Source organism: Melopsittacus undulatus, chromosome 9 (assembly GCF_012275295.1).
Source record: "Melopsittacus undulatus isolate bMelUnd1 chromosome 9, bMelUnd1.mat.Z, whole genome shotgun sequence".
In the NCBI taxonomy this organism is placed as follows: Eukaryota; Metazoa; Chordata; class Aves; order Psittaciformes; family Psittaculidae; genus Melopsittacus; species Melopsittacus undulatus.
Window position 1 is genome coordinate 10,704,959 of NC_047535.1, and position 24,570 is coordinate 10,729,528.

At 36.4% G+C, this 24,570-nt stretch overlaps 2 protein-coding genes across 8 annotated transcripts in view; both read right to left on the minus strand.

The window, feature by feature from the left end:
• The window catches only part of DTWD1 (DTW domain containing 1), an 87,562-nt gene extending 80,427 nt beyond the window's left edge, over positions 1–7,135 (minus strand). For 3 of the 5 annotated variants that reach the window (XR_004080528.2, XR_004080527.2, XM_005148711.3), the window contains exons 1-4: positions 7,051–7,134; positions 4,406–4,687; positions 3,248–3,391; positions 1,770–2,040 (exon numbers count right to left, since the gene is read on the minus strand). Coding sequence is in view for 3 of the 5 variants with exons in the window: in XM_005148711.3 (XP_005148768.1) it covers positions 1,770–2,040; positions 3,248–3,391; positions 4,406–4,681 (691 nt within the window). In the remaining 2 variants the exon portion in view is untranslated. Of the gene's footprint in view, positions 1–1,769; positions 2,041–3,247; positions 3,392–4,405; positions 4,804–7,050 lie in introns of all 5 variants that reach the window. The other 2 variants (XM_031048664.2, XM_031048663.2) reach the window with 2 other exon arrangements.
• A 13,626-nt stretch (positions 7,136–20,761) lies between these two features.
• The window catches only part of FGF7 (fibroblast growth factor 7), a 33,038-nt gene continuing 29,229 nt past the window's right edge, over positions 20,762–24,570 (minus strand). For all 3 annotated transcript variants that reach the window (XR_004550048.1, XM_013128977.3, XM_005148710.3), the window contains exon 4: positions 20,762–24,535. Coding sequence is in view for 2 of the 3 variants with exons in the window: in XM_013128977.3 (XP_012984431.2) it covers positions 24,425–24,535 (111 nt within the window). In the remaining variant the exon portion in view is untranslated. The remainder of the gene's footprint in view (positions 24,536–24,570) is intronic.

Genomic DNA, 24,570 nt, shown 5'->3' on the forward strand with positions numbered 1-24,570 from the left:
GTTTCAGTAAGATCCAAATTCAAGAGTGCAAACTGGCCTATAGCCCAGCACTTGTAATTCTATACTTTTTACCTTCAAACTATATTTAATTCTTTCTAGTGTAATTGCAAGATGGATTTGTTTCCTTTGCAGCTAGGAATGTATTATATCTTGCATAGCAAAAGAAATCTCTCCAACGGCATTTAGGAAAAAAAAACCTGAACAGGAGATTCCTCCATTGAATTTAAATGCTATCGTCAGCATTTTGGAACTAAAAATTCCAAGTAACACAGGCTAATTATTACCTCTAATAATGCTTACATAAGTATCCTAAATAGTAACAGGAAACTTCATGTTTTCCTAAAGAGGTTTCAATACTTGAATTCTCAGACCTAACCAAAATGAAATCTTCATCAAATTCAGCAATGTTCCCACCTTAACAGCAGTGAACTAAATTTAGGGATGATTCCTCCATTGTAAACTCCCACCTATTTGTGGTTTGAATACAAACAGTCCATCGAAGGCAAGACTGCTGACACTGCTGAGCTTACTACAAATGCAGGATCAGTTCATTTGAAACACAGAATTTTAGGATTTTTTTTTAACAAAAAAAACATCAAAGGAGCTTAAGGGTTATAGTTTTACTGAGCATGTTTCCATCATCTGTACTGTATCTATATAGCCAAAGGCAATGCTTTATTACAAATACTAATCATTCATATCAAAGCTTATAGTATTAGGGAGATAACTGGTAACAGGATTTTAATTAGCCAATACATTATACTAACATGTGGGGTACTTTAATAAGCTGACGAGACAGCAAAGCAACTTTCATCCTGCATCTAAGCCTGTGAAATTCTTTGTAGAGGCCAGTGCAAAGTAGGCCCTATCAAGCAGGGTTTATGTATTACACATAAACTTGATAGCCTGCCTCCCAGCTAAGTGCACCTTTTTCACTAATGAAAGTAATTTCAAACTCCTACGTATTTCAAACTCCTGGCTCTTGCTAAATTGTTTTATCTTTTGTGGTTTTATTTAGAATACTTAAATGTAAACTTCTTGTAATGAACCTAAGACAAAAATCCTTTGCAGAATTACAAGTTTTAGCTTTCAGTGATAGGAGGGTGTGGAGGGAAAGCAGGCGTTCCCTTTTTGCCTGGAAAGTGATGAGGTCTTTGAAATTACCGTGGAATGAAGAACTCTACTAGAAAAAGTAACCAAGCCATGCATAAAAGGGCTTTCAGCAACATGGTTTAGTAGAAGGTGTCCTTGCCCATGGCAGGGGGGTTGGAACAAGTGATCTTTAAGGCTCCTTTCAACCCAAATCAGTCTATAACATACTTGCACCTTAGATCCCTCATTCACCTTCTAGTGGCCTGCCTGCCTCTAATGTGTACAGAAATGCTTCCTGGGTCTCCTGAAAAAGCAGATAACCATCTGCAAAGGAAATCTTTCTGGCTTCCTTCAGAAGGCCATTCAAACTACTGTTCTGTTGGCCAAGATGACAGCTTCTATTCTGTAAGACTGAGGAAATTTGTTTCAATGGAGAAGTGGGAAAATCAGTGTAAATGCTTTCTTAATACTAGTCTTACCATTGCATGGAACAAATTACAGGACACCAAAAATAACTGAGTCTTTGGCTACAGCACTGAAATAGGCTGTTGATGCTTAAACATATATTCAGATATAAGGTTAGGCATATGCTTCTCATACTCAGGTCTGTTAGAGATGTATATTTCCCTTAATTGTTTCTGTAGCAAAACCATCTCAGTATCTGCTTTTTTTTTTACCTTGAAGTCGTTCATCAGTTATTATTTTGTTAGTTTGATTCCAGGTGCTGTCAATAAATATTATTTTCTTCAGTCTAGTGCCTTCGTTCCCATTGGTTGAGATGCATTCATTTAGATCTTCTTCTTTAGGTTCTAGTTTTGCTTGCTTAAGAAATGGTTCTCTGGAACAGTCATTATCGTTAGCACAAGCACCTTTCTTAACATACTTTTGGAGATGGAAAGCAATATCTTTTACTGAAACTGAATTGGGGCCAGGAAATATAAGTGCTATCTAAACAAAGAAAAAGAAATGTGAATGTTAACAAAATCTAATAAAACACCAGGAATTGATTCATTAAAGAACAGAGATTTTTCTATCCCCGTCCACAAACATTTAATCAGGACAAGATGAAGAAGCATCTCATAAAAATATTCTATTGTCTAAAAGGATAAAAGACTATGTTAAAACAATGAATACTTATTAGAGATCTTTGAATATCACCTCCATGCTTCTACTACCAATTCTAATACTTTGTAAATAACAATTTTTGCAGCCTAGATAATGGTGTCAGCCCTGAGAAAATTCAAATTTCACTTGTCATTGCCATGTATGGGGCAGGAAGGCCATAAAAAATAGTGTCACATTTTATCATTAGTCTTGGATAAGAACAAAAAAAATCACTTCTGCCCTTGTGTCTATTGCAGGTCCCACAAGTATGTTGTATGAAAAAGACCAGTGATGGCCTTAAGTGTTTTTTTCAGTTGCTTACTGCAGCATTCAGAATCTGTGACTCGGAAAGGATGGACAATACAAAGTTATTCCAGTATCTTCCCTGTTCCTCATTCTGCCTTTTTTTTGGCTTCCTACCTCTTTGCCACCTCTGCTTTCCTTGAAGAAAATAACGTGTCTATGAGATACTTATCTTTTCTTCTTTGTGTAGTCAAGCATGGTAATTATATCAAATGTGCAAATTTCAGATTAATCACACCATTTAAATGAGCATATAAATCCAAGTCCATAGCTCACATTTTTCAGGCTCTGTCCTGACCGAAGTAGGCATTTTATGTTTTCTCTGAAATAGGGAATGTTAAAAATTTCAAAGAAGTTTAAATACTGCAGCTGCTGAATAGGGTGAGCACAACAAATAACTGCTATTTAACTTGCTCTAAGTTGAATACTTTCATGTATTTGTAAAATATGTTTGGGCAAAATACTTCTTATGGTACACAGTAAATCAAACTATATGTTATCTAAGGTGGCAAATACAGGACATTCAAGGTGGTTAAGTAGTACTATGATTTTTTATAAGCTTTGTAGGACACTCCATAACCACTGTATATTTTGAGAGAGTGCAAGGTAAGAGTGGACTGGATTAACAGAAGAGTGCTTCCCTCCCACTCCTTCCCAGCAGAGTGCAGTACCACTACAAGAGGAAGTTCAGAAGATTTCTCTGCATCTCCCTAGCACAAAGCCCAGATATCTATATGGAATTTCTTACTTCATGTCTTTTTTCTTCGTATTCTGGAATGCAGGGGTATTTATATATTGTAACATCATCAGGTGCCAGGAGCTTGGCATGCACAGCAGTGCTTTTGCCATCTGTTTCATTTGGGTGTTTAATGATGTCAATCTTCAAAGGTAACTACAGTAAAAAAGAAGTGAAATAAGCAATTATTTATGACCATATATGCAAGTACAAAATTTTATGCAAGATCCAGTAGAAATCCCTATGGACATGTAATTAAGAAATATTTGACAATTTCTGATAATGTTTTTAACAGGTTTAGAACTAAACCAGAGACAAGTGACATGAAACACCTGTTACATTCAGTTCATCTAGATACTTAAGAAAGCAATTAATGTAATTTGGAATGCTGCAGCACTAGTGTGATAAAATATTTAGGAATAGTATCTATAAGGTAAATAATATGTGGTCTTGATTTCATCAATATAAATGTTGTAAATACGAATGCTTATCTGGTATTAGATATTCACCTCATTGCAAAAATGGCTGTTTCAATGAAAATGCACTTAAATATGCCAAATTTCCAAAGTACTCCTAAAATACGTATTTTCATGATGCATTCAAACTGCAGAGTGTCTTCCAAATGCATTTTAGTTCCTATGTGATTCTGCAAAATGTCCTCTGATGATTTATCCAAGTACTTTAGCTGAAAGGCATTAGGCTTTTTAGTCTTTATTTAACAGTGTTATCTGAATTATACAACCATGACATTTAGGAATGCCTTTTAGCTTACATTTTATGTAAAATTTCTACGGACAGAAATTATGGGCAAATCATTTTTTGTTCCCGATGTGCTCTGTTCTGGCCAGAGTTCTTAGACACTGAAGAATGAAGGTAAGAAAGAACACTGTACAGAAACTTTTAAGAACTAAGTGAAAACACCCATTTGCACAAGAAGCTGAGTGATTCAGCATACCTTCCCATCCAGCAGATATGAGGACTGGAACACTGTCAGTGTTTGTACACATAATTCCTCACATAAGAATAAGAATTTTACGCTGTACTTAATAGCTGTGTTCAAAATGAACATCCATCATGAACTGATCAGAAATGAAACGTCCACAGACTGTTCTCCATCCCTAGTAACTAAAAGCACAAGAATATTATAAAAAATCTGTATGAAATATTAACCTTCACAGTTGGAATTTCTTTGGTGGGAACAGTTTCAACAGGAACAAAGCATGTATAACAATAAAACATCCTTGAGCTACTGCATCGAGGACATTTTGATCTCCCACTCTTCTTTGCCTTTTCAAGTACTTCCTGCGATGCGAGCTGTAGTTGTTGAAGTGGGTTATCCTGAAATGATGATGGAGCCTGCAATTCTACACTTTCCAAACATTCAGAATTTCTTTTTGGTTCTTGAGAGTTTTCTTCATTTACCAGTGTAGGTGAATTTAAAGACATGGTTAGCTGAAACAAACAGTATGTTGCTGCTGTTAAATAAAATCTAATATACTGTGAACTAATTTATTAGAAATGATTGTGTATGATCCAATTTAGCAAAAAATACTCATCAAAGGTATTTCCTGTAACAGAAAGAAAAACAAAATCATCTGATTCAGTTGTTATAGCACAAGAACTCCAAACAGATTTCAGGGGAGTATGAGATAAATGACTAGAAGGAACTTGAGATCTGTATCCTTAATGCACATATGTGCACATTCATCATTTCACTGAGGCAAATTCTCCCACTCAACGTATGTAGAACTACTTTTTTCCTTTAGTAGGATCACTGTCTAAAAGCTTGTGAAAACACTAGTAGACACCATTTACCTGGATGAATAGTCCCATTAGTCTTCAGCATGACTACTGACAATGAATGAAATGTCTACAGGATAGAAATTTGTAAGAGGTAACTGCACAAAATCAGATTTCTATCCTGAATTTTATTGTGTGGGGGCAAATCAAACTACCTGAATGACATCCCCGATGACAGAACTTTGTGAGATAAAAGAAATCTTCCAGGAGCAAGGCCTGAGGCTGAAAAATTACTCTTAAGAGCTAAAACACTGCTTTGGTGCTCCATATACCAGATACTAAATGCTGATCCAGTCTAGGCTCATCCTGAAACTTTGTATCTATTGAGTGACGTTTTTTATTTCAGGCTTTCTGCGGGACAGATGTTGTCTCACCCTTTGCAGCTGGCATAAAATTTCACTGTGTACTCTCAGTAATGTTTTGGAAACCTGACTGTATGCCCATACCCGATCCAGCCAGAATTAGCACTGCTGTGCGCAGAAGCTCACAGGCACAGTTTTAGCAGAACCCTTCTGACTAGATCACTCTCTGGTCTTAAAAGCAGCTCCCAGGCAGGAGCCTGCACAGCCTGCAGTAGTTATAAACTGCCTTTTGCACTCTGTGCTGCATCACTTGAAATGAAAGAAGTCATTCTCAGTATTTACTTTCAGCTAATTTAGGTTTACTTTTTCATGTCAGGGATCACACTTGTGAAATGATGTAACAAACCAGTCATGTTTTACAAAAACAAACAAACAATAATTTCAGAGATGTGATCCAAAATTAAGTGTTTAAATAAAACCAAGTGTAATTTAATTGAGAAATAACAAAACCAAAACACACTAACTTTCCAACAAAAAATTAAAATTAATCCCAGAAATATTAGTTGTTTTTTTTCTTGTAAAATTAAATACTCATGCATGTTGTGATAACTTCCTCCCCTCTGCTGCCAAGCTCTAACTTTTGAAAGGTCAGGAGTGTCCATTCAAATTAACACCTAATATCCATACAAATTTTATAGTGCAACTTGCTTTCACGTATCTCTGAGATAAAGCAAATATACCCTACATCTCATGTTTCCACACAGAGCAAAGACAGTGAGAGGCTCTGTAATTTGACATGCATTCCCAACCTGATTCTTTGCTGCATAACGTCTTAAGGCACTGTGTTCAACTATGACACCCTAAAGCACTTTATTGATACTGATGAGATACGCTGCCCTAAAGGCACAAGAAAACTTTGTAGTCTCAAAATAACAGCTGTTTACAGTTACAGCAGCGTATGTTCAGTTTAGTTTTCAAAAGAAGACAACAATGGAGTTTACAGTTTTAAGACTGTAAATGGCATCTGCACCTGATCTCCAAAACCCTGATAAAGCACTGCCCCTGCATGGGACCCTCTGCGTTCCAACTGCAATCCTAAAACAACTTAAAACCTCAGCCGGGACAAAGTGATTTTGTGTCAAGCTCATGAAGTGCCAGAAAACGTTCATCTCGGTTACTGCTGGGTGCTCACGCAGCTCTGCTCGCTCCCGTCTGCTGAGCACTGCGGCAGCAGCACGGTTAAGTCCGGTTGTAGGGTAACAGTTTCTGGGGACGCTGCCCATGCCCTCAACAACGACCCAGGGGCTCCGACAACATACAGGACTGAGGCTTTCTGCAGCAAGGAAGCGGCGGAGCTGCATAAAGCTGGCAGTAGGAAATGCACCGATACTCTGAAGAGGATAGCCCTCCGCTGCTGGGATGTCTCCCGGAAACAACAAAGCAGTTCTGCCCCGGCACGCCTGCATGGCCTGTTCCCGTCACCCAGAGGCACCAAGGCCTTTGAGGGCCCAGCCGGAGGCCACAGTAACTGTGTGGGGCCGCCTCCCCCAAGGCCAGTCCGCCTCGGGGCCCAGCCCGCCCCTTGCGGGCCGCGGGGCTGCCAGAGCGGCGCTGCCTCCGCAATGCACTCCCTCGGCTCTCCTCCCCGCCGTGGCCTCGCCGCCCTCGCGGTGGGGCGGAGAGCTCCGCACCCGCTCAGGCTTTGCTCCTCACCCGCTCTCTCCGCGGTCCGTGCTTGCCGCAGAGGGCTGCCCAGCTCTTCCGCGGCCCTCGCAATCCCCGGAACGAAAGTGTCGGCCTAGGCCGCCGCGGGAAGGAGAGGACCGGAAGAGGAGAAGCGGGGGAAGGCTGTTCGGCGGGAACAATTGCTAGGGGCCCTTAGTGACAGCGCGTGCCGCCCCTACGCGACAGACAGGCACTGACAGACTGACTGACAGATAGACAAACTGACTGACTGACTGAGGGGCCCGAGAGCCCTTCTCTGCGGCGGCATGTCCTCGCCCCGCACACCTCCGTGGCCAGCGATCTGGCGACAGCTCGAGGTGACCCCGATAGATGAAGGACATACCGAAGCAGCCCGAGGCAGGGACTCCCTTCTTAGGGGTTTGCTCTAGTATTGGGCTTTGTGCTTATTTGAGGGCATCTGGCCCCGAACCGTCTCTTTCACGTGTTGTGTGACAAAAATGTGCACAGAGAGTATATCCCGTTACCTGCAGGGTTGAAATCCGCCCTGTTCCCTCCCAGGTTTTCTCAGCCCGTGTGAAATGTCTCAGGTGTTTCCTCCAGGGTGGTGGCAGCACCCTGCGGGACTGTGCCTTGTAGAAGCCCCTGGAACCCCCTGTGCTGGGATCTGGGGGTTTGCTTCACGCCCTTGTTAACTCGGAGGAAGCTAGGTGGGATTTCTTTACCTGTATTTTTTTCCCTGTACCTGTTAGTATTCTTGCTCCATAGTTATGGCTGACTTCAAGAGCTGGAAGAATTGTGTTACCGTATTCCTTTCTTGTTTTGCAGCTCTCCCTAAGCAGCGCATGGGATCTTTTCTGCAGAATTCCTTGGCCTGCTTGAGGATGCTGCACTATGGTAGCATTTACGGAATATTCAGTGTTCAGTAACTCCATTTTTAGGTTGAAGTAGCTAAACTAAACCAGTAATTTTGGTATAGAGAATATTTCTCTCAACTTAGTGAATTGAAGTCTGTGATATATTAGTTGTAATAGCCTTAGGGAGGAAAGCTGACATTGTAGGGAGACTTTATGACAAACTTTGATCTCAGTTACACCCCAAAAACCTCACTGACTTCAGTGGTTTTACATTTGGGGCAGAGGTTTTCTACCAGCATTCTGTTGTTGTTTGTTTTGTTTTGACTTGCTCAGTTTTTCATGCCAGCACTATGAAATGCATTGTGGTAGTGCAAAAAATGTTGACATTTCACCATAGTTTTTATCTCCTTACACTGTGACAATGCATCTTGAGGTAGTTAATTATGTCAAAATAAAAAATGTTTATTGAACACAAAGAAGACTTCTATAATAGTTCTTAAATTCTTTCTTGCTCTATTTAATTTCAGTAGGTTTTACTAAGTGCGCTTTGTTTGAATGATCTCTTTGGGTACTTCTTGTTTGGGAACAAGCAGCCTGCTCAATACTTAAAAGCAGGCTCTGAAATCTGAATTACTTCCTTGTATACTTTTATTCTATACAGTTGCTTGCACAAAAGCTGTGATATTAATAAAACTGATTTTAGGAATGGTTGCTGTATTGTTTTTGCTTGAGGTTCTTAATTTCACAGTTGACTAAAATTATTACTCTTTTCAAACCAGTATTTCTCACACATGGTTACTGCTCAGATATAATGGTGTAAAGTTTTGAGGTTTTAATTATACTGAACTCAGAAGATAATCAGGTGATAGATTTCAGTGAGACTTTGGTTAATCTGCAACTCTGACATTCTTCCAACTTTGAAACCTTTATGTAAGAACAGTGCTGCTTTTATTCAGCATATGTTTTAGAAGTACACAGATAATAATAGTGTAAACGTTTTGTGTGGAGGTACTGAGAAGATGATGGAAGTTCTGCCTTTATGATTAATGGTCCTTACCTATTTTCTACATTTTTAGCATGTTTCTCGGCATCTAAGAATGTGTGCTAGTACTCTGTTTATTGGAAGAAACGACAGTGCACGTGCTTTATGTGTGCTGTTGTGATAGCTTTGATTGTCAGGTTTAGTTATCTGAAGTTTAAATATTTGCTAGTGTAGGTTATTTTAGGGTTTTCTGGTGCAAACTATTCTTACTATATGTCTGCAGGAAATGCAAGAGCCTCCTTTTACTTTTGAAGAATTCTTATGCTCTGAAGATTTGGTGAGTTCAACTGCTTATTATTTTAACCACCCATGTGTATGGTGAATTGAAGAAGCAGGAGGCAGGTCCTGAGCAAAGCCATGTGAATGTAAATACTGAGAATTGCGTTTGAGCATAGATTGTATTTCCAGGACCCTCAGGCACTGGAAACTAAGAGGTTTATAGAAATGGCAAACCTTTAAGAGAGCAGCCTCTCTGTTAACTGCCTTTTTTTTCAAAGCTAACCCATGGAAGAAAATTTCTGTCTGTTGTACAGTGATTTTCTACTGTTGTTAAAGTATGCTTGAGTGATGACACTGGATCAAGCTGTGTTTGAAATATTTGGTCAGTCCACAGTATTACTAACATAACAGAAAGTCCTGAACCCTGAGGCAAAAAGCTCTGATGAGTATGAAAAGGGGCATAACTCATTTTGCTTTTCTTGTATTGATAAGGCTGCTGGGGAAATCTTTGAGTATGTGTTTCTTTTCTTAAAGAACTCGATATAATGTGGTTACCAATGGTTCATTGAAATTACATTCTTTTTAGAGGAAACAGAACTTTCCTTTTGACCTGCCTACATTTTTTTTCAAGTATTGATTCACTCAAAGCCTTTAACTACAGAGCTATGAGAAAAATTACTCTTCTGCTATGAACCAGAACTTCTTCTATCACAGGAACAAAGAAAAAAAATGATAAAAAGAATTTCAGTGGACAGAACATTCCCTAATAAGATTTTTGTATCTTTAGAATGTTTATTTTTAGGAGGAGCAATTTGACATGAAAGTGGAGACATTTTCGTTTGGCATCTTGTCAGAACCCAATATTACCATGTTTTAATATTCTAACTGGTTTTACTCTCTTTTTATCCTAAAATAAGCATTTGTGTATTAATAGTTCGCATTTAATTTTATTATTTTTTTAAGGAATAATTTGTCTTACTGCCCTGCTATTGAGAAAGCACACGTCATTGTCTTTCAGCTCTACTAGAGTTCTTAAGACCACATTGATTACTCTGTATTAGCACTTAGTAAGTTATTTTCCAAAAGTGATGAGTTTGATGATTAACTTCAAATGACTACCTTTGGTTTCAACAATTTGCTCAAATATTTAAGCTCTTAAAGTCTTTGCTAGATCAAGGAACAGAGTTTTCTCCTGTGTTTCCACTTCTGTTCTCAACAGATGGAAGGCGTTACTGTCCTTTCTGAGAACTTAAATTGCACATGACTTTATTTGTCTCTTTAGAAACATAATAACTTTTTTTTTCCTTGAGTTATCTCCTCTAACTAAAAAGTTACAGTCTTTTTAATTACTGGTGTCTGCTCTAATGGGCCTCCCTTCCCTGTCCTATTTCTGTTTTTCTGTCTTTTTGAGATGATGTAACCAGCTTTGAATGCAGCACATGGGAGAGGGGAAAATTGCAGTTGATGTTAACAATGTTGCCAAAATTAGAGGGTCTCACAAGGTATATGTGAAATGCATTTATACCGGTATTACAATTCTTTATTTGCAAAAGAAAGTTCATTGCATTTGTATCATTCTCAGAAATAACTATTTTTACCATGTACTGAGTGCTGAAGGAATGGCCAAATTGTGTATCTCTCAGTGAGCCTTGTTCTAAAAAGATTATTCTTTCAGCGCTATATGTAAATATCTGTATGAGTATGTGCCATTGGCCATCAGTCCACACTCAGATTTGAAGGGAATAAACGCAAGTATTAAACTGGAGAAACCCACTGAAAAAATATTCTCATTACGATGTGGACCAGCGTATCTAGAGGAATATCTCATGCCCTTGAACCAGTAAACTGACAGGCATTGGCTCAGATAAGCGTACAGCTTTGCCTCAGTTTGCAAGTGTGAATTGTCAAGTTTATAAATTAAAAAATGCTGATAAGCTGAAGTCCCAGTTCTGCCTGGTTTTTAGAAACATTTTGTTTCAAGCCTAAACAAAGTGCAAGCAAAAGGCCATGAAAACATGTTCTCCACAGATCTTTGTGTTATAAAGGAAAGATGAGACATACTGAAAGACCAGAAAGGTGGGTTTTAAGACTTCCAATCATTCCAGTGGTGCAGTAGAAGTATACTACTGCGTGTATGTTGTGTGTTAAGTTTTGTGCACATACACATTTAATTGCAGATCTAGACATATAAAAAGTCTGCGTGATTACAGCTTGTAGCCAGTAAAATCATCAATCCAACCTGTATTTCTAGCTAAACTTTGCTAATTGTTTTAAGACATTGCTACTGAGCAAATTCGAGCAGAAGAAATTCCGACTCAGACAAGTGAGATGGGGAAAGCAGAGGTATAGTACAGATTGTGATTTCTTTTAATGGATTAGACAATAAAGACTCAATGTTCAAGGTTTTTTACTTGGATCCAGAAGTGGAATTTCATCATTCTCTGAATGTTTGCTGGGGGGATGTTGGGTAATGTTGATGATACCAAAACAATTTGAAAAAACTATTTTTTCTTTGTATCTCCAAAGGTGTTTTGTAGTCATCAAAAGTCTCAGTTTTAGACCATTGCTCCTTACCTGAAGTATATTGACTGTTCATAGTATAAATTGTCTGAGATGAAAATATCGTTTCTAGCATTGTGTGAAATAGCATTATTTATGAATTAAGTATTTAAACATTTCTCACCTTGCCAAAAACATTATTGAGGAGTCAAAAGGTAGAAATGTAGAGGTAAGAGATTTTTTACACTACATGTAAGTACACAGCATTTTTTTTATAAGTATGCTTTGAGTTGAAAGTCACATAAATAGCTCCAATACTAAACCAAAGGAAAGAAAAGTTTTGAGACCCAGTCATTGAATAGCAGTTAATTTTTCTAAGACTATGTGAATTAGATAATGGAAATTCCAAATACAGTATAAATGCAACAAATTATGTTATTCATCTGGTGTATTATGGTCAAATCTTTGGAACCTGTTGTCTAGGACTTTCCAGTGAGGTAGGTGAGGGACTTGAAGGAGAACAAAATGTTTCTAGTAGTTTGGAATATCTTGATCCTGGTATTTCTTGGATGTGGTAAATGCCAGTTAAAGTTTCTATTGAAGTAAATACAGAAATATATAAAAATAACATTTTTTTTGTTAGATTCTTTTGAAACAGCTTGGAAATTTGGCATGGGTTTATTAACATTATAATTAAAATGTTTTGAGAAAGAAGAAACTCACAAGGACTTGGTAATGTTAAGTTTATGGTTAGGTTAGGTTGGACTTGATGATCTGAAAGGTCTTTTCCAACCTAAATGATTCTGTGATCCTATGAGAAATAAACCTCAACAAAGACTGAAGTGGTTATTTCATGTACTTTGACAGACTCTTAAGGGAAATAAAAGAAAGCAACTGCTAAAGATAGTATTTTTATAGAATGGGGACACCAGCAAGTGAACACCTCTATTGTAGAGTACTGTTTAAATTTTACGTTAATTTAGTTTTCCCATTGGAGCAGCTATGTAATGCAAAAGAAACACAATAATTAGCTAATTTGCTAAATGATTTTATTTTCTTTTTACAGTTGTTTTACCTGGTTTCAAGGGAAAACAACTTTCAGAATTAATAAGACGTTTGGGAGGTCCAAAACTTTGGGATCTAGTTATAAAAGCTCAGGTTTTTTAAGTATGATGTTTTTCTTCCTGTGAATTCAGTATTTTAAGTAACAATTGAAAAATGGGGCTGATTTTAGAGCTGAGCCTCTCCTGTCTTTGTGATCTGCTTCAGGCATTGACCTTTGCTGCTGTGACTTATGGTAGCTTTCTCCTTGGGGAGGTCAGTTTGGGGCAGAATCAGAATCAGAATCCATGGCACTGTGAAAGGCCAAGATAAAGTATGTTAGATTTTTTTATAACTCCCACTTGAAGTGGAAATGTGTAAGATTTTACTAATTTATGTCTTTAAAATTTAAATGCTTAATGTACTAAGGTACAGATTAGATAGGTATACATACTTAAGAGGATAAATTACTACATGAGTAAAAAGTAATTTAAGAACAAATTTGAATTCTCACTATAGAAACGTTTTAAAAATTTGGTAAGCAGCTATCCAGAAATCCTTCCTTTATTCTGTAGGATCAGTAGGATTGCATTGCTGCAGCAGTCCCTAGAAATAAGAGGAACAGATTTCTAATAGTCATGTGATAATAGTTATCACCAACATAAAACAATCACTACTGCTAGTATCAAACACTCTGAAATCCTGACTTTTGATCCATTTTGCATATTAGGTTGTTACTAATAAAACAAAGATTATTTTATTGCTTTTTCATGAATTAACTTATCGTATAGTATTATACAGACTTTCACGATCTATATTAAAACAGTGACACAGATTGAAGAATATTATAAATATTATGTCATTTACTGCATTTTTCTGAGTGAATTTTGACTTCTTTTGGCTTAGAAATTAAGAAAACTGTTAATTCCTGTTATTTGTCCAAGTCCAAATACTGTCAAGGTGATAACAAGTTGTGCAGAGTGAAGGACAGATACAAAATTCAGATAGTTGAGCAGTCTAGATAAATTCTATGTCTGAATAGTGACCTGTTGATAGTACTTGCTGCAAAACAGGTACACAAATGTAACATTTTTTACATGAAGTGTTTATATATAAACAGAAGCCTGCTTTTGGAAATTAACAGTGATTGATATACAGAAGTAATCGGTTGTCCTACAATTTATTTTTTTTTTCTGCATAAGCATAATGACTTGGTGCTCAGAGAATGGCTGTATACCTTGCTAGTATTAGAGGATAAACATGAGCTTTATTAGTCAGTATATTAACACAGACCTATATCTGAATTTATGATGATATCTTTTTCCCAATTTTTTCCCTTTGCAGCCTAACCAAGAAGATCAAGAGCAATCGTCTGACAGAATTGCAGGTTTTGAGGCACATTTTCTTCTTGTTCTCAGGGCTGCTGAAGATACTTTTTTTCAGGTAATAGTATGATTAGCATTATCAGTGATGTATGGGTTAGATTCAGCTCATAAAAGTATAATGATACCAAAAAGAAAGTATTGTATATTTAAGGTTATATGTAGGCTCTGGTGCAGTCCAGTCATTGCCTTATTGCAGTGACTCTGTTCTATAGTAGCTCTTTTAGCTGTAAAAGTATTTAACTATTGCAGAATTAGCCAGCAAGGATATAATCATACCCAGAGACATAACTTATAATTGAAATGATGAATGCAGATTTCATTTCACTGCTTTCTTTGTGCTACTGTGTAGGAGAATTATTCTGGAAGAATCTATGGTAAGCACATAAATGCAGTCAGGAAGGAAGCCTTAAAAATTCAAGCCCTAGGTAAAACTATACTAATTTCTGGAAAAGCTGCTGAACAGTGTTATAACACCAGATTAGAACTTCTCCAGTAACTATTTGTAGGTGGCTTTGAAGGTATTTCTATAAAAAATGGTCACTTTGTATAAATATTCTTACAGGATTCAGACTATGCCTGTCTGAATAGTAGTGTATTGCTATTCTGAATGTTTTAACATAACAGTTTGTGATTTTTAGGTTGTATATATCTTTTAATAGCCATTTAAAAACTTAGATTTAGAGCACATTTCAATCTTTGGTGCTCATTTATTTAGATTTCATGACAATGTGGATTTCATTATCTTGTATGTTGAAACCGATTGACAAATGCAACAGAAATATGTTTTTGAAGTAGATATAAAATACCAAAATAATTTCTCAAAACCCTTCTCTGTGTCAGTCACTGTTGGGCAGAATTTTCTTTTAGTTACAGACACAGAAAATTGTATGTAGAAAAAAAATCATCCTGAAAAATTAAATTTGAGAAGGCTTGCATACTTCAAAGTTATGTATGCACCAAACTCCAAATGGGTCTTTAACTTGGAAGAGCTGGGTAAACCCACAGTGTACTCTGTAACTACTATAAATAGATAATAGATAGAATTAACTGAAATTTAGTCAGACCAGAGAAAAATCCCAAGAAACTGGGAGACCGCTACTATGGCATAGATTCTGTATCTGCATGAAACCTATGGTGTGGGGCTCTGCAAAGTACTGCTGGAGTGAATATGGAAAACCACTGAATAAAGTAAATTGCTGCCAGAATAATTCACAACCTCAACAAAACATAAACAAATGTATTAAATTACCAGAATTGGAACAACACAATGTAAGGATATTCACTCATGTGCAAAATTAAGCAGAAGCAGAAAGGAGATGGCAAAAACTGTCCTGTTTGACTTTAGGTATATGGCTATAATTATTTCAGTTAACAGGATTGGACCCCAAGGATGAAGTTGACCATGGTCATAAAATGTTGCACATTGGAGACAGGAAATACAGCAACTTTCATTCAGGAATATTCATAGGGTGGTTTTCAAAATTAACATCAATATTCTTCTAAATTAAATTTTTGATTTTCAGGTGTAAACCCAAGGAAAGGTGTATGGAAGCAATGGAATGTTGAAAACTTGAAGGCTGCCACAGTAAATTATACTAGTAAAGATGCTACTGCTAAAACACAAGCTACTGCTAAAACACAGGCTACTCCATCTGCCAATTCTACAGCAACCAGTAAGTCTTGTAAATATTTCTGAACACACAATGCATATCACTCCATGCATTTTGGAATGAAATCTAGAGTATATTGCAAAATCTAATTGTCAACATAAATTATTGGCAATATTTTCAGTTTGTTTTGCACAAAATCAAAATGTTATAACAATTAAACATGAATTGCTACTTTCAATCTACTTTAAACATGCATCCTCTCAAATACTGATACTTTCATTTGATTAAGACGTAAGCAATATTACAAAGTATTTAAAGAAGGTACTGATACTCTAGGTAGTAAAATCTAATGGTTTTGATTTTGCCAGTTCCTCTCATACTAATGACAGCTATTCTTTTTTTCTACTCCTTTCTCTGGCACCTGGTTCCCATTTTCAGTACGTCTTGCATTCTTCCCTCTAACTTCTACCCCTTTGTCTTCCCTGTCCTGATGGATCAGATCTTAACTTTTATTCTTCCATACCAGCCTGCTGTGCTTTCTCAATGCTGCTATTTTAACCACTTCTCAGGCTGTTTGTGCTGATGTTGCTTCTAACTTGCTCTCTTTCTGAGTGTTACCCAACATTTTGTTTCTTCAAGCTAGCCAGTTTTTTTTCTCTTTTCCCTGCCTAAAATTACTGTTTTCCTTCTGACAACTACAGTCGTAATTTTATGCTTCCAATCTTCTCTTGCCCCTTTTTAACTTCCTTCTGCCTCAGCCATAACCAAACAACTTTTCCCATCCCTGCCTTTTTTTCTCCCATCTTTTTTTTCCATTACCTCATATGTTTTTCTCTATTTAGAAAATTTCTCAGTCATCGAGGTACGAAAACCTTGTTTTTGCAAAATAAGTCAGGAGAAAACTCATAAATTTGCATCATAGGTGTCATTTAAGGCAGTGAGATCTGTAATTCTTTGATTTTCCGTTTTCTAGTGTATAGTTGGCTATATAATATAGGGTTATTCATTGCCAGTTTTAAATATAAGCTGAAAAATTATTTTAGAAATTCTTTAGTGATGGAATCTAGTTGAATGGAAAAAAATATCTTTGTGCAGTTTTTCAGGGCTACTCACCCTGCTCTGTTGGTAACAGTCTTCCAGTCCCCAGCCTCTACCATTTTCCATGTTTTCTCTATGGTTAAGTGCTTAGGAAAAGATAGAGGGTTGTCTCTTGTATGTTTTAAGGAGAGAAGGTTTGGAACGTGCTGTACTCAGGAAATCCTGAATTAGTGCAGTACTGCAGACATATCAGAGGAAAGAAAGTATTCTCTCATGTGCCATGATTCCCACAAAGCTTTCTCTTGGAATGTAGATGTGAGAGAATTGCGTGGGTTTTCCTCAGTGAAACAGGCTATGTAAGCTACAAGGAGCGTTGCTTTTGAGGCCTAGCTGGAGGATTTGGTCTCTACAGATGAATACAGCTTTGTAGAACCTTTGTATGGATTGCCTATGCACATCTGTGCCTTAAAAAAGTGAGCTATCTTACTGTCGTTATGTATTGCGTTTTGGCTTTCCTGAAGAATTTTCCTTTTTTACTTTAGTATTTCTTCTCAAGCACAATTAAAAAATGAAATGTGGTTTATTTAAAGTTGAAAGTCAGTGTTACTCTCATCAGGTTACAGTCTTGAAAGGAAATTCTTGTTTACAGAATCAATTTTGTGTGTATTGCTCAGTTTGCAGGACAGTTTTTAGAAACAGAAATGTAACTATGTTTTTGAACAGAGGAACATTTGGGTTTAAAAATAATATGCTTTTACAAAACCTAAAACCAGTGGAAACATTTGCATGTTTTTTATGAATTCCAACGGTTTTATTCTGGTATAATCATATTTCCTCTTGGATCATGGTCACTGTAGTACTTCACTAGTATACGAAAACAAGAATATGAAACTGAGTAGAAAGTGATTATTTTTGAAGTTGGTTCAGTAAATTACTTCAGCTGCTCATTAGAACACTGCTTACTTAAGGGAGTCTGTTTTAATGACAGTAATTTCTAAAGTCTCTGAAGCTATTGTTATCTTGATGTTTCTCTCCAAGATATAATGACATGTCTTTTCCTATGACAGTAAACAAAAAGGAGAAGCCCTACTATTTTAGCTCTTCCTGTTAGTGACCTATCCTGTGGTCTACCTTATTGCTTTGGGCTTGCAGGATGCTCACAGTTTTGTTCAAAAATCATTTGTTCTCTCTTATGACCACTGAAAAGTTGTTGCTTGGCCAGATCCACTTTAGTGCCTAGTTTTCAGTGAAATCAATAGGGATAGCGTGTATAGGCAAGTTAGGCATATTAACATGCTGTGTCTTACACAAGAATTGACTGTCCATGGTTTCCAAATGTTGCTTTTCCTCTAAAGGTCTCATCCCAGGTTCTTGTACTGAGAATAATATCACAGCAACTCATACAGACATAAACAGGCTACCTTGTTAGTTAGCTTGAACAGAGAGAACCATATAATTTTGAGGGTATGGTATCCTGTGTAGCAACAGAAGTCCCTATGAGTGTGGGTAGAAATAGCTACATTTCTTCTGTTGACTCTGTGGTCTGTTGTGATTAGTCTGGCAGTTTAAAGCTAGTGTGGGGGTATGTATAGTGCTTTACCAGTATGTACCAGGCTCAAACATACCTGTCGAATAGCACACTGAAAGTGGCTAGTGTAAAGTTATATAACAAATCTTTAGTGGAACCAGGTTTCAAAGGGCAGTAGATGAACCATGAAAACTCAACAGTCAGCAACTGATGACTTGATTCTTGTCCATCAAAATGGTGCTGTCCAAGGTAATAGTAAATTGTGTTTATGCTTAGACAGAAGATAGTAATTGTAAAGGGAGTCGGCCCTGAGTTCTGATTAAAATCATACCATATAACATTATTATTATAAAAACATTTCTAGTGGTGATAAAGATATCACTGAGTTGGAAGAATAAGGGAGTGATTCTTCTCCTCTAGTCAGCACTGGTAATACCACACCTGGGGTACTGTGTTCAGTTCTGGGCTTCTTAGTACAAGAGAAACATGGAAATACTGGAGAGAGTAATAAAGGGTTACAGAGATGATGAGTGGCCTGGTGCATATCTCCCATGAGGAAAGGCTGAGAGAGCTGGGACTGTTCAAGGAGAGAAGGCTCTGGGCTTATCAATGAATGTAAATACCTGAAGGGAGGGTGCAAAAAGGGCTGAGCCAAGCACTTTTCAGTGGTTCCCAGTGACAAGACAAGAGGCAGTGTACACCAGCTGACAGACAGGAGATTCCATCTGAATGTCAGGAAACACTTATTTACTGTAAGGGTGGCTGAGGAGTGCCACAGGTTGTGTGGAGAGGCTGAGGAGTGTCTCGCCTTGGAGATACTAAAAAAAATGTCTGGACATGGTCTTGGGCTCCAGGTTGCCCTACTTGAGTAGAGGATTTGGACCAGAAGACCTCCAGAGGTCCTTTCCAACATCAACCATGCTGTGATTCTGTGAATAAAGTGCTACGTAGGGTCTGCTAAATAGAGGTGGGACAGTGAAACATCTTTGGTTCAGGTTCTTCCCTTCAGGGAGAGGGGTACAGGCTAGAAATAGTGCCTTTGCTGCTGTTTAAAGCCAGAACAGACTCCAGAAAGAGCTTAGTCTGCAGAGGACAAAGCCCTTAAATTGACTGTAACTCCTCAAAGATGGGGAAGCTGTTGATCTATGTGAAATGAACTTGTAATGAGTTTCACAGAGCTACCTGGGTACTAGGTAAGCCAGATACCTACTTTCTCCATGTAGCTGAACACACTAGATATCTAGTTCCTGTGTGTATATATATGTGTGTATGTATACATACATGTATATGTATACGTGTGTGTATATATATATATATAATTCCTATCAAATCTTCTGGACTTCAGCAGCTTACTTAACCTGACACCTTCAGGTTCTTGCTAGGTACCAATACCCACCTTTTAGCATCTTGGTATCCTTTGAGATCTGCACTTCATTGAAGAATGCTCAGTGTTCCCATCTTTAACCATCTTTGTTAAAACACTATTTTAGAAATTACCTTAAAAGTAAGGAGTCTTATCTGTTATTTGACTTCAGTCTGAAAACACTGCAACATTTATGTGACAAGTTTATGCATCTTCATTCTAATTGCTCTGCTTTTCTGGTTAGTGCTGAAGGAGAACAGTTTATTCTCATGAGGAAATAATTTCCTCTGAATTGAGTTCTTGTTCTCCCCTCTTTGTTAAGAGTCAATCTTTTAAAGTGCCAGGCCTTTAAGTAAAAGAGTTTTCTTAGTGAAACAACCAATCTTGGTAAGTTAGGATGTGCTTTCCAAACAGAATTGAAGAAAATTTCCCTTTTTAGATCTGAAAGGTAAGCAGTTAAAAAAATTCAGTATCTGGAATGGCTGAGATTTACATTCTAGCTTTCCTCAGCCAGGTGAGGTTATTTACAGAGCTCAAGTTTTAACACTTGGTAGTTTTAATACTATATGGATACTATATTGTATTTTGTGTAAGACTATGAATTTCAGTGCATGGTGTTAAAAAGTTTTTTTCTGGAAACTTTGCTGTGTGAGTATCATTTAAGTTAATATAAAAGTAATGTTAAAAACTTCATACAACTCCTTGAATATTTTCCCATCCGAATTTCTGCTTTAAAGACTCCTAATCTTCAAAATCTTCAAATTCTCCTGACAGCACAGAAAAGTTACCTTTTTTCTGTTTCAAGAGAAGAGGTGATGTAAATTCCTGTTACTTGTCCGGTGATGTAAACAGTTGATTTCTTTCTTTCTTTTTTTTTTTTTTAATTTATTTAATGTTAGTTGAAAAAAAGTGTATTATTAATTCTAAGTATGGATCCCAACTCTGATGATAACTTCCCCTAATTTGGGGAAAATCATCTAACCTGTTAGTTTAATTTTCTACCTGTGTTAAATGTTATAAAATTATCCTGGTTTTTAGGAAGTTAGTATTGAGGAATTAGATTGTGGAGGCTTATGAAGGATTTAGACTACTCAGATACTGGTTGTCAAGTACAGTGAAATACTGTTATTCTCTTACTACTTTATTGATTTAACGTTAACTTACATTTTGGTTCAGCTCATTCAAAAATATACATATTTTCTTATTTAAAACACAGACAAGTGTATTTTAATAATTACTCAGGTAATTAATCATTTAGTAATCTGATTACAGATGCTATGCACAGAGTCGTTTTGAAGTACTTGCAACAGAATTAAAAGTGAGACCATATTGTATAATATGTCTTTTAAAGGTCATGGAAATTGTCCAATTGTCATTTTTTATTGAGTTACGAAATGTATTTACACCATTTTGCACACCTTTAGTGACACACAAGCTATTATATATAAACTATGAGGCAAATGTGTTGTTCTCCCCTAACACGGAAAATGTTTTTTGTGTAGCTGTTCAAGAGGTTGAACTGCACTCTAAATGGTTTTTTTAAGAAAAATAACTTGGAATTACAGACTCATGTGGGTTGGAAGGGTGCTGCGGGTGTCTTGTCCAGTCCCCTGCTCAAGGTAGGGCCCACACTGATTTTAGACTAATTTGCACAGGAGTTTTTCCAGTCAGAACTTGAAAACCAACAAGAATGGAGATTCTGCAGTCTTGTGTGAGGTTCCCCAGATGAGATTAGCTCATTTCTGTGTCACAGAGTGTTTATCGGCACTAATACAAAAGATAAGTAAGTAGAACCTTGTTAATTAAATTTAAAGAGCCTGCGTAATGGAACAGTTTCTGGGAAATGTGAATGGTTATTGAAGGTGGCTAAATAGAATGGCTATTTAAACCACAGGAGCTTGTATTTCAGTTCTAAACCACAGTCTATGCTTTGTAGTATCTGTGGTAAACAAAGAAGAAAGCTAGATGAAAGCCAATGCATCTGAAGGAAAAACTAAGAAATAACAATTGAGAATGGCTTTTATAGCTGACTTTGGGTTTTCTTGAATCTTTAGTATCATGAAGGCTAATAATGAGTTGTAACCAGACAGGTATATCTGTTTCGTTTCATATGAACATATTTTCCTCCCAGATGGAATATTGCATGACTGATGTTAAGATTGCATTGTGATGCCATTGGTACAGAAGGCTTTTGTGAGGATTTCTGACATCTATTTGAATAATACCTGTTAAAATCTAATAGATTCTTTTTTCTTTTATCTTATAATAGCTTGCTATTGTAGATCACCACTGTAAATTTTCTGATTATTATTCTCTGTTTTTAGCACTGAAAAGGTTATTTTGGAGGCAGCTGAAAATACATTTATTGTATTTCCAAAGAGATTTTCTAAATTAAAGCTGCATTAAAAATTGCTCAAGTGAGTTGATCTGATCTTACTGTGCTGGTACTTTCAGATGGGAGCTGTAAAACATAAAGCCTGATAATGATGGTAATTTAGCACTCCATTTGATAAAGCATATAGTAGTAAGGGTGAACTACAACTGGGGTTCAGGATTGTTTGGCTTTATCCCTATATTCTTGAATTACATAACCAAAAGATCTTTAGAAGAGCTTCTCTGTCTCTGGATTTCATTTTAAGTGCCTTTTGCATATATATTAATGTATTAATGTGCATATTTACATTTGAATTCAAACTTCAAATCTTAGTGATATTTTGTTCTTTTATTTTTTATTTCAAAGCTTCAACTAACCTAGTGTAGATCTAGAAACTTCCACTAGTATGTTAATGTTGATTATGAGTGTGAACTTTCAGTGTTCATATATTCACAGAAAGGTGCAGACAGTGATTTGCAAACCAGTTTCTTTGATAGTACAGTCTATTGCTTTCAGTGAACACATAATAGATAAAAAACACAGTGAATGTTTACTGAGATAGCTGTATTGACAAATTTTTTCTGCAGAGACCCATTTACATCTTCACTTTGATGTTTGATATTAGCAAGTCAAAAATCATAAATGATTTCCAAGTTATAGTACTTGTTAAACAAGTTTTGGTTTTAAGAATTATTGATAAAGAGATTTTTTTCCCATTTTCGGTGAGTTCTGTTACAAGAAAAGGTTCTTAAGTAAGAAAAAATGATTGACTCTAGACAATTGTAATGAAAAGTAAAGCATTTTAGACTGTTAGTAATTAGCCTGGCTCCATTTCAGGCATCTAGCAGCTGGTTTAGCTACTTTTTTTGTGATCTTTAAGTGCATGGTTACCATAATACCTAGAAAAATTGCAGACAAACTGAGCAGAATTAAATTATATAATCCATTAGTTGTGTAGGGCTTAGCTGAGCACTTCAGTAGCTAGAAAATGGAGATGTCTTTTCTTCATCAGGTCATACTGATTTTAGCTGATGTTTCAAACTAGTCATATAGGCTTTTATGTATTTCTTTACCCTGTGAGTATAGCTTCTACCTCTGAGGGATTAGTTCCAGTACCTGCTGGAACTGTGTCGAAACCACGACAAGCTGTAACCTTCTTTTACCTGCTGTAACTCTGAGCCTGCTGGTAATTCGATTAGCAAGAGTATGCGGCAAAGATTTTTTACATTTTTGCATTGTTTCTTTTCAGATGTCTGTTGTGTGATTTGCTGCAGGCTGTCATTTTTGTCTGCTCTCCAATGTATGTTGGCAGCAGGGTTGTGTACTAGTCTTTGTGTCTGGTCACAGAAACAAATTCATGCATCTCAGCCAGACTGTTTTGTTGTTCCTTTAGAATTAAAAGCATATGAAACAGATGCATCTTAATAAGGATTTTTTTTTTATAAATAACATTTAAATAACTTAAAACAATAAAGTTCAAATACAACTTAAGATAAAGTTTAATGCTGTAACAACAGAAAAAGCATGTATAAGAATGGAAAAACAATATTGAAAGCTGTATGCCCTAACAGGAATTATACAAAAGATAGGATATGTTACATAAAAAACCTTAATATGTCTGAATTTTTGCTTCATCGTTATATAAAATGTTAATTTGTGAAAAGTGAGATGAAGTACATTATTTAATCCTATTCTTATTTTACATACACTATTTGAAACATCTTTTAGAGCAGCATTAGGTATTTGTTTTCATTAATAGATAGGAACATTTTGTGTTAGAGTAAACATAATTTTTCCAAACTAACTCTTTTTATCTGAATACAACAATAAACATTTACAAGATTATATTTTTTTTTCTGGTCATATAGTTTATGTATAGGATATCAGTTTCTTGGGGAAGTATTTAAAATACTGCTCAGCCTCCACATTTACTATTGACTTGATAATCTGACAACTCATTCCAGCAGCCTTAAAGTCTGACATATTTTACACAACATTATCATCTGCTTATTATTATTATAGCAGCCATATTTAAGAAGCAGATAGGGTTTTTTAATAAAATATTATCAGATATCAGTATGACTTATTCTTCAGGGTAAATTATTTATGAAGCTACCCAGTTACATGACTAAGATAATGATTGTACAACTCTTTAGAATTTTTTACAACTTTTAGTTAGTAAATCTGGTTTTGTGTATATTTTCAAATCTTTTTCATGTAGTCTTTTAAAAATAAAGATAAAATGCGCAAGTCCAGCTTGTTCAGTTTCTCAGTAGTATTCCAGCCTCTCTTGGTAACAGGTCAAATAGTCTTCTTAAAAATAATCTTCCTGCTGGAACTAGTTTTTGTATAGATCATTTGTGATTAGGATATTGCCAGAGGAAGAAAGTGGGATGCTCTGTGTTCTTTCTTAGTTTTTTTTACCTTTCATGGGAACCCCTTTGTGGTTTAATGTACAAACATCTCCTTTCCTTTGTGTGTCCATTTTGCAGAAGCATATGTGTTATAATGGTTTTCTTCAATCAGTTCTATGAAGTTGCAGTCCTCATTGCATACTTTCTGTTGACAGGAAATAACAAAGTAGAGTAAAATAA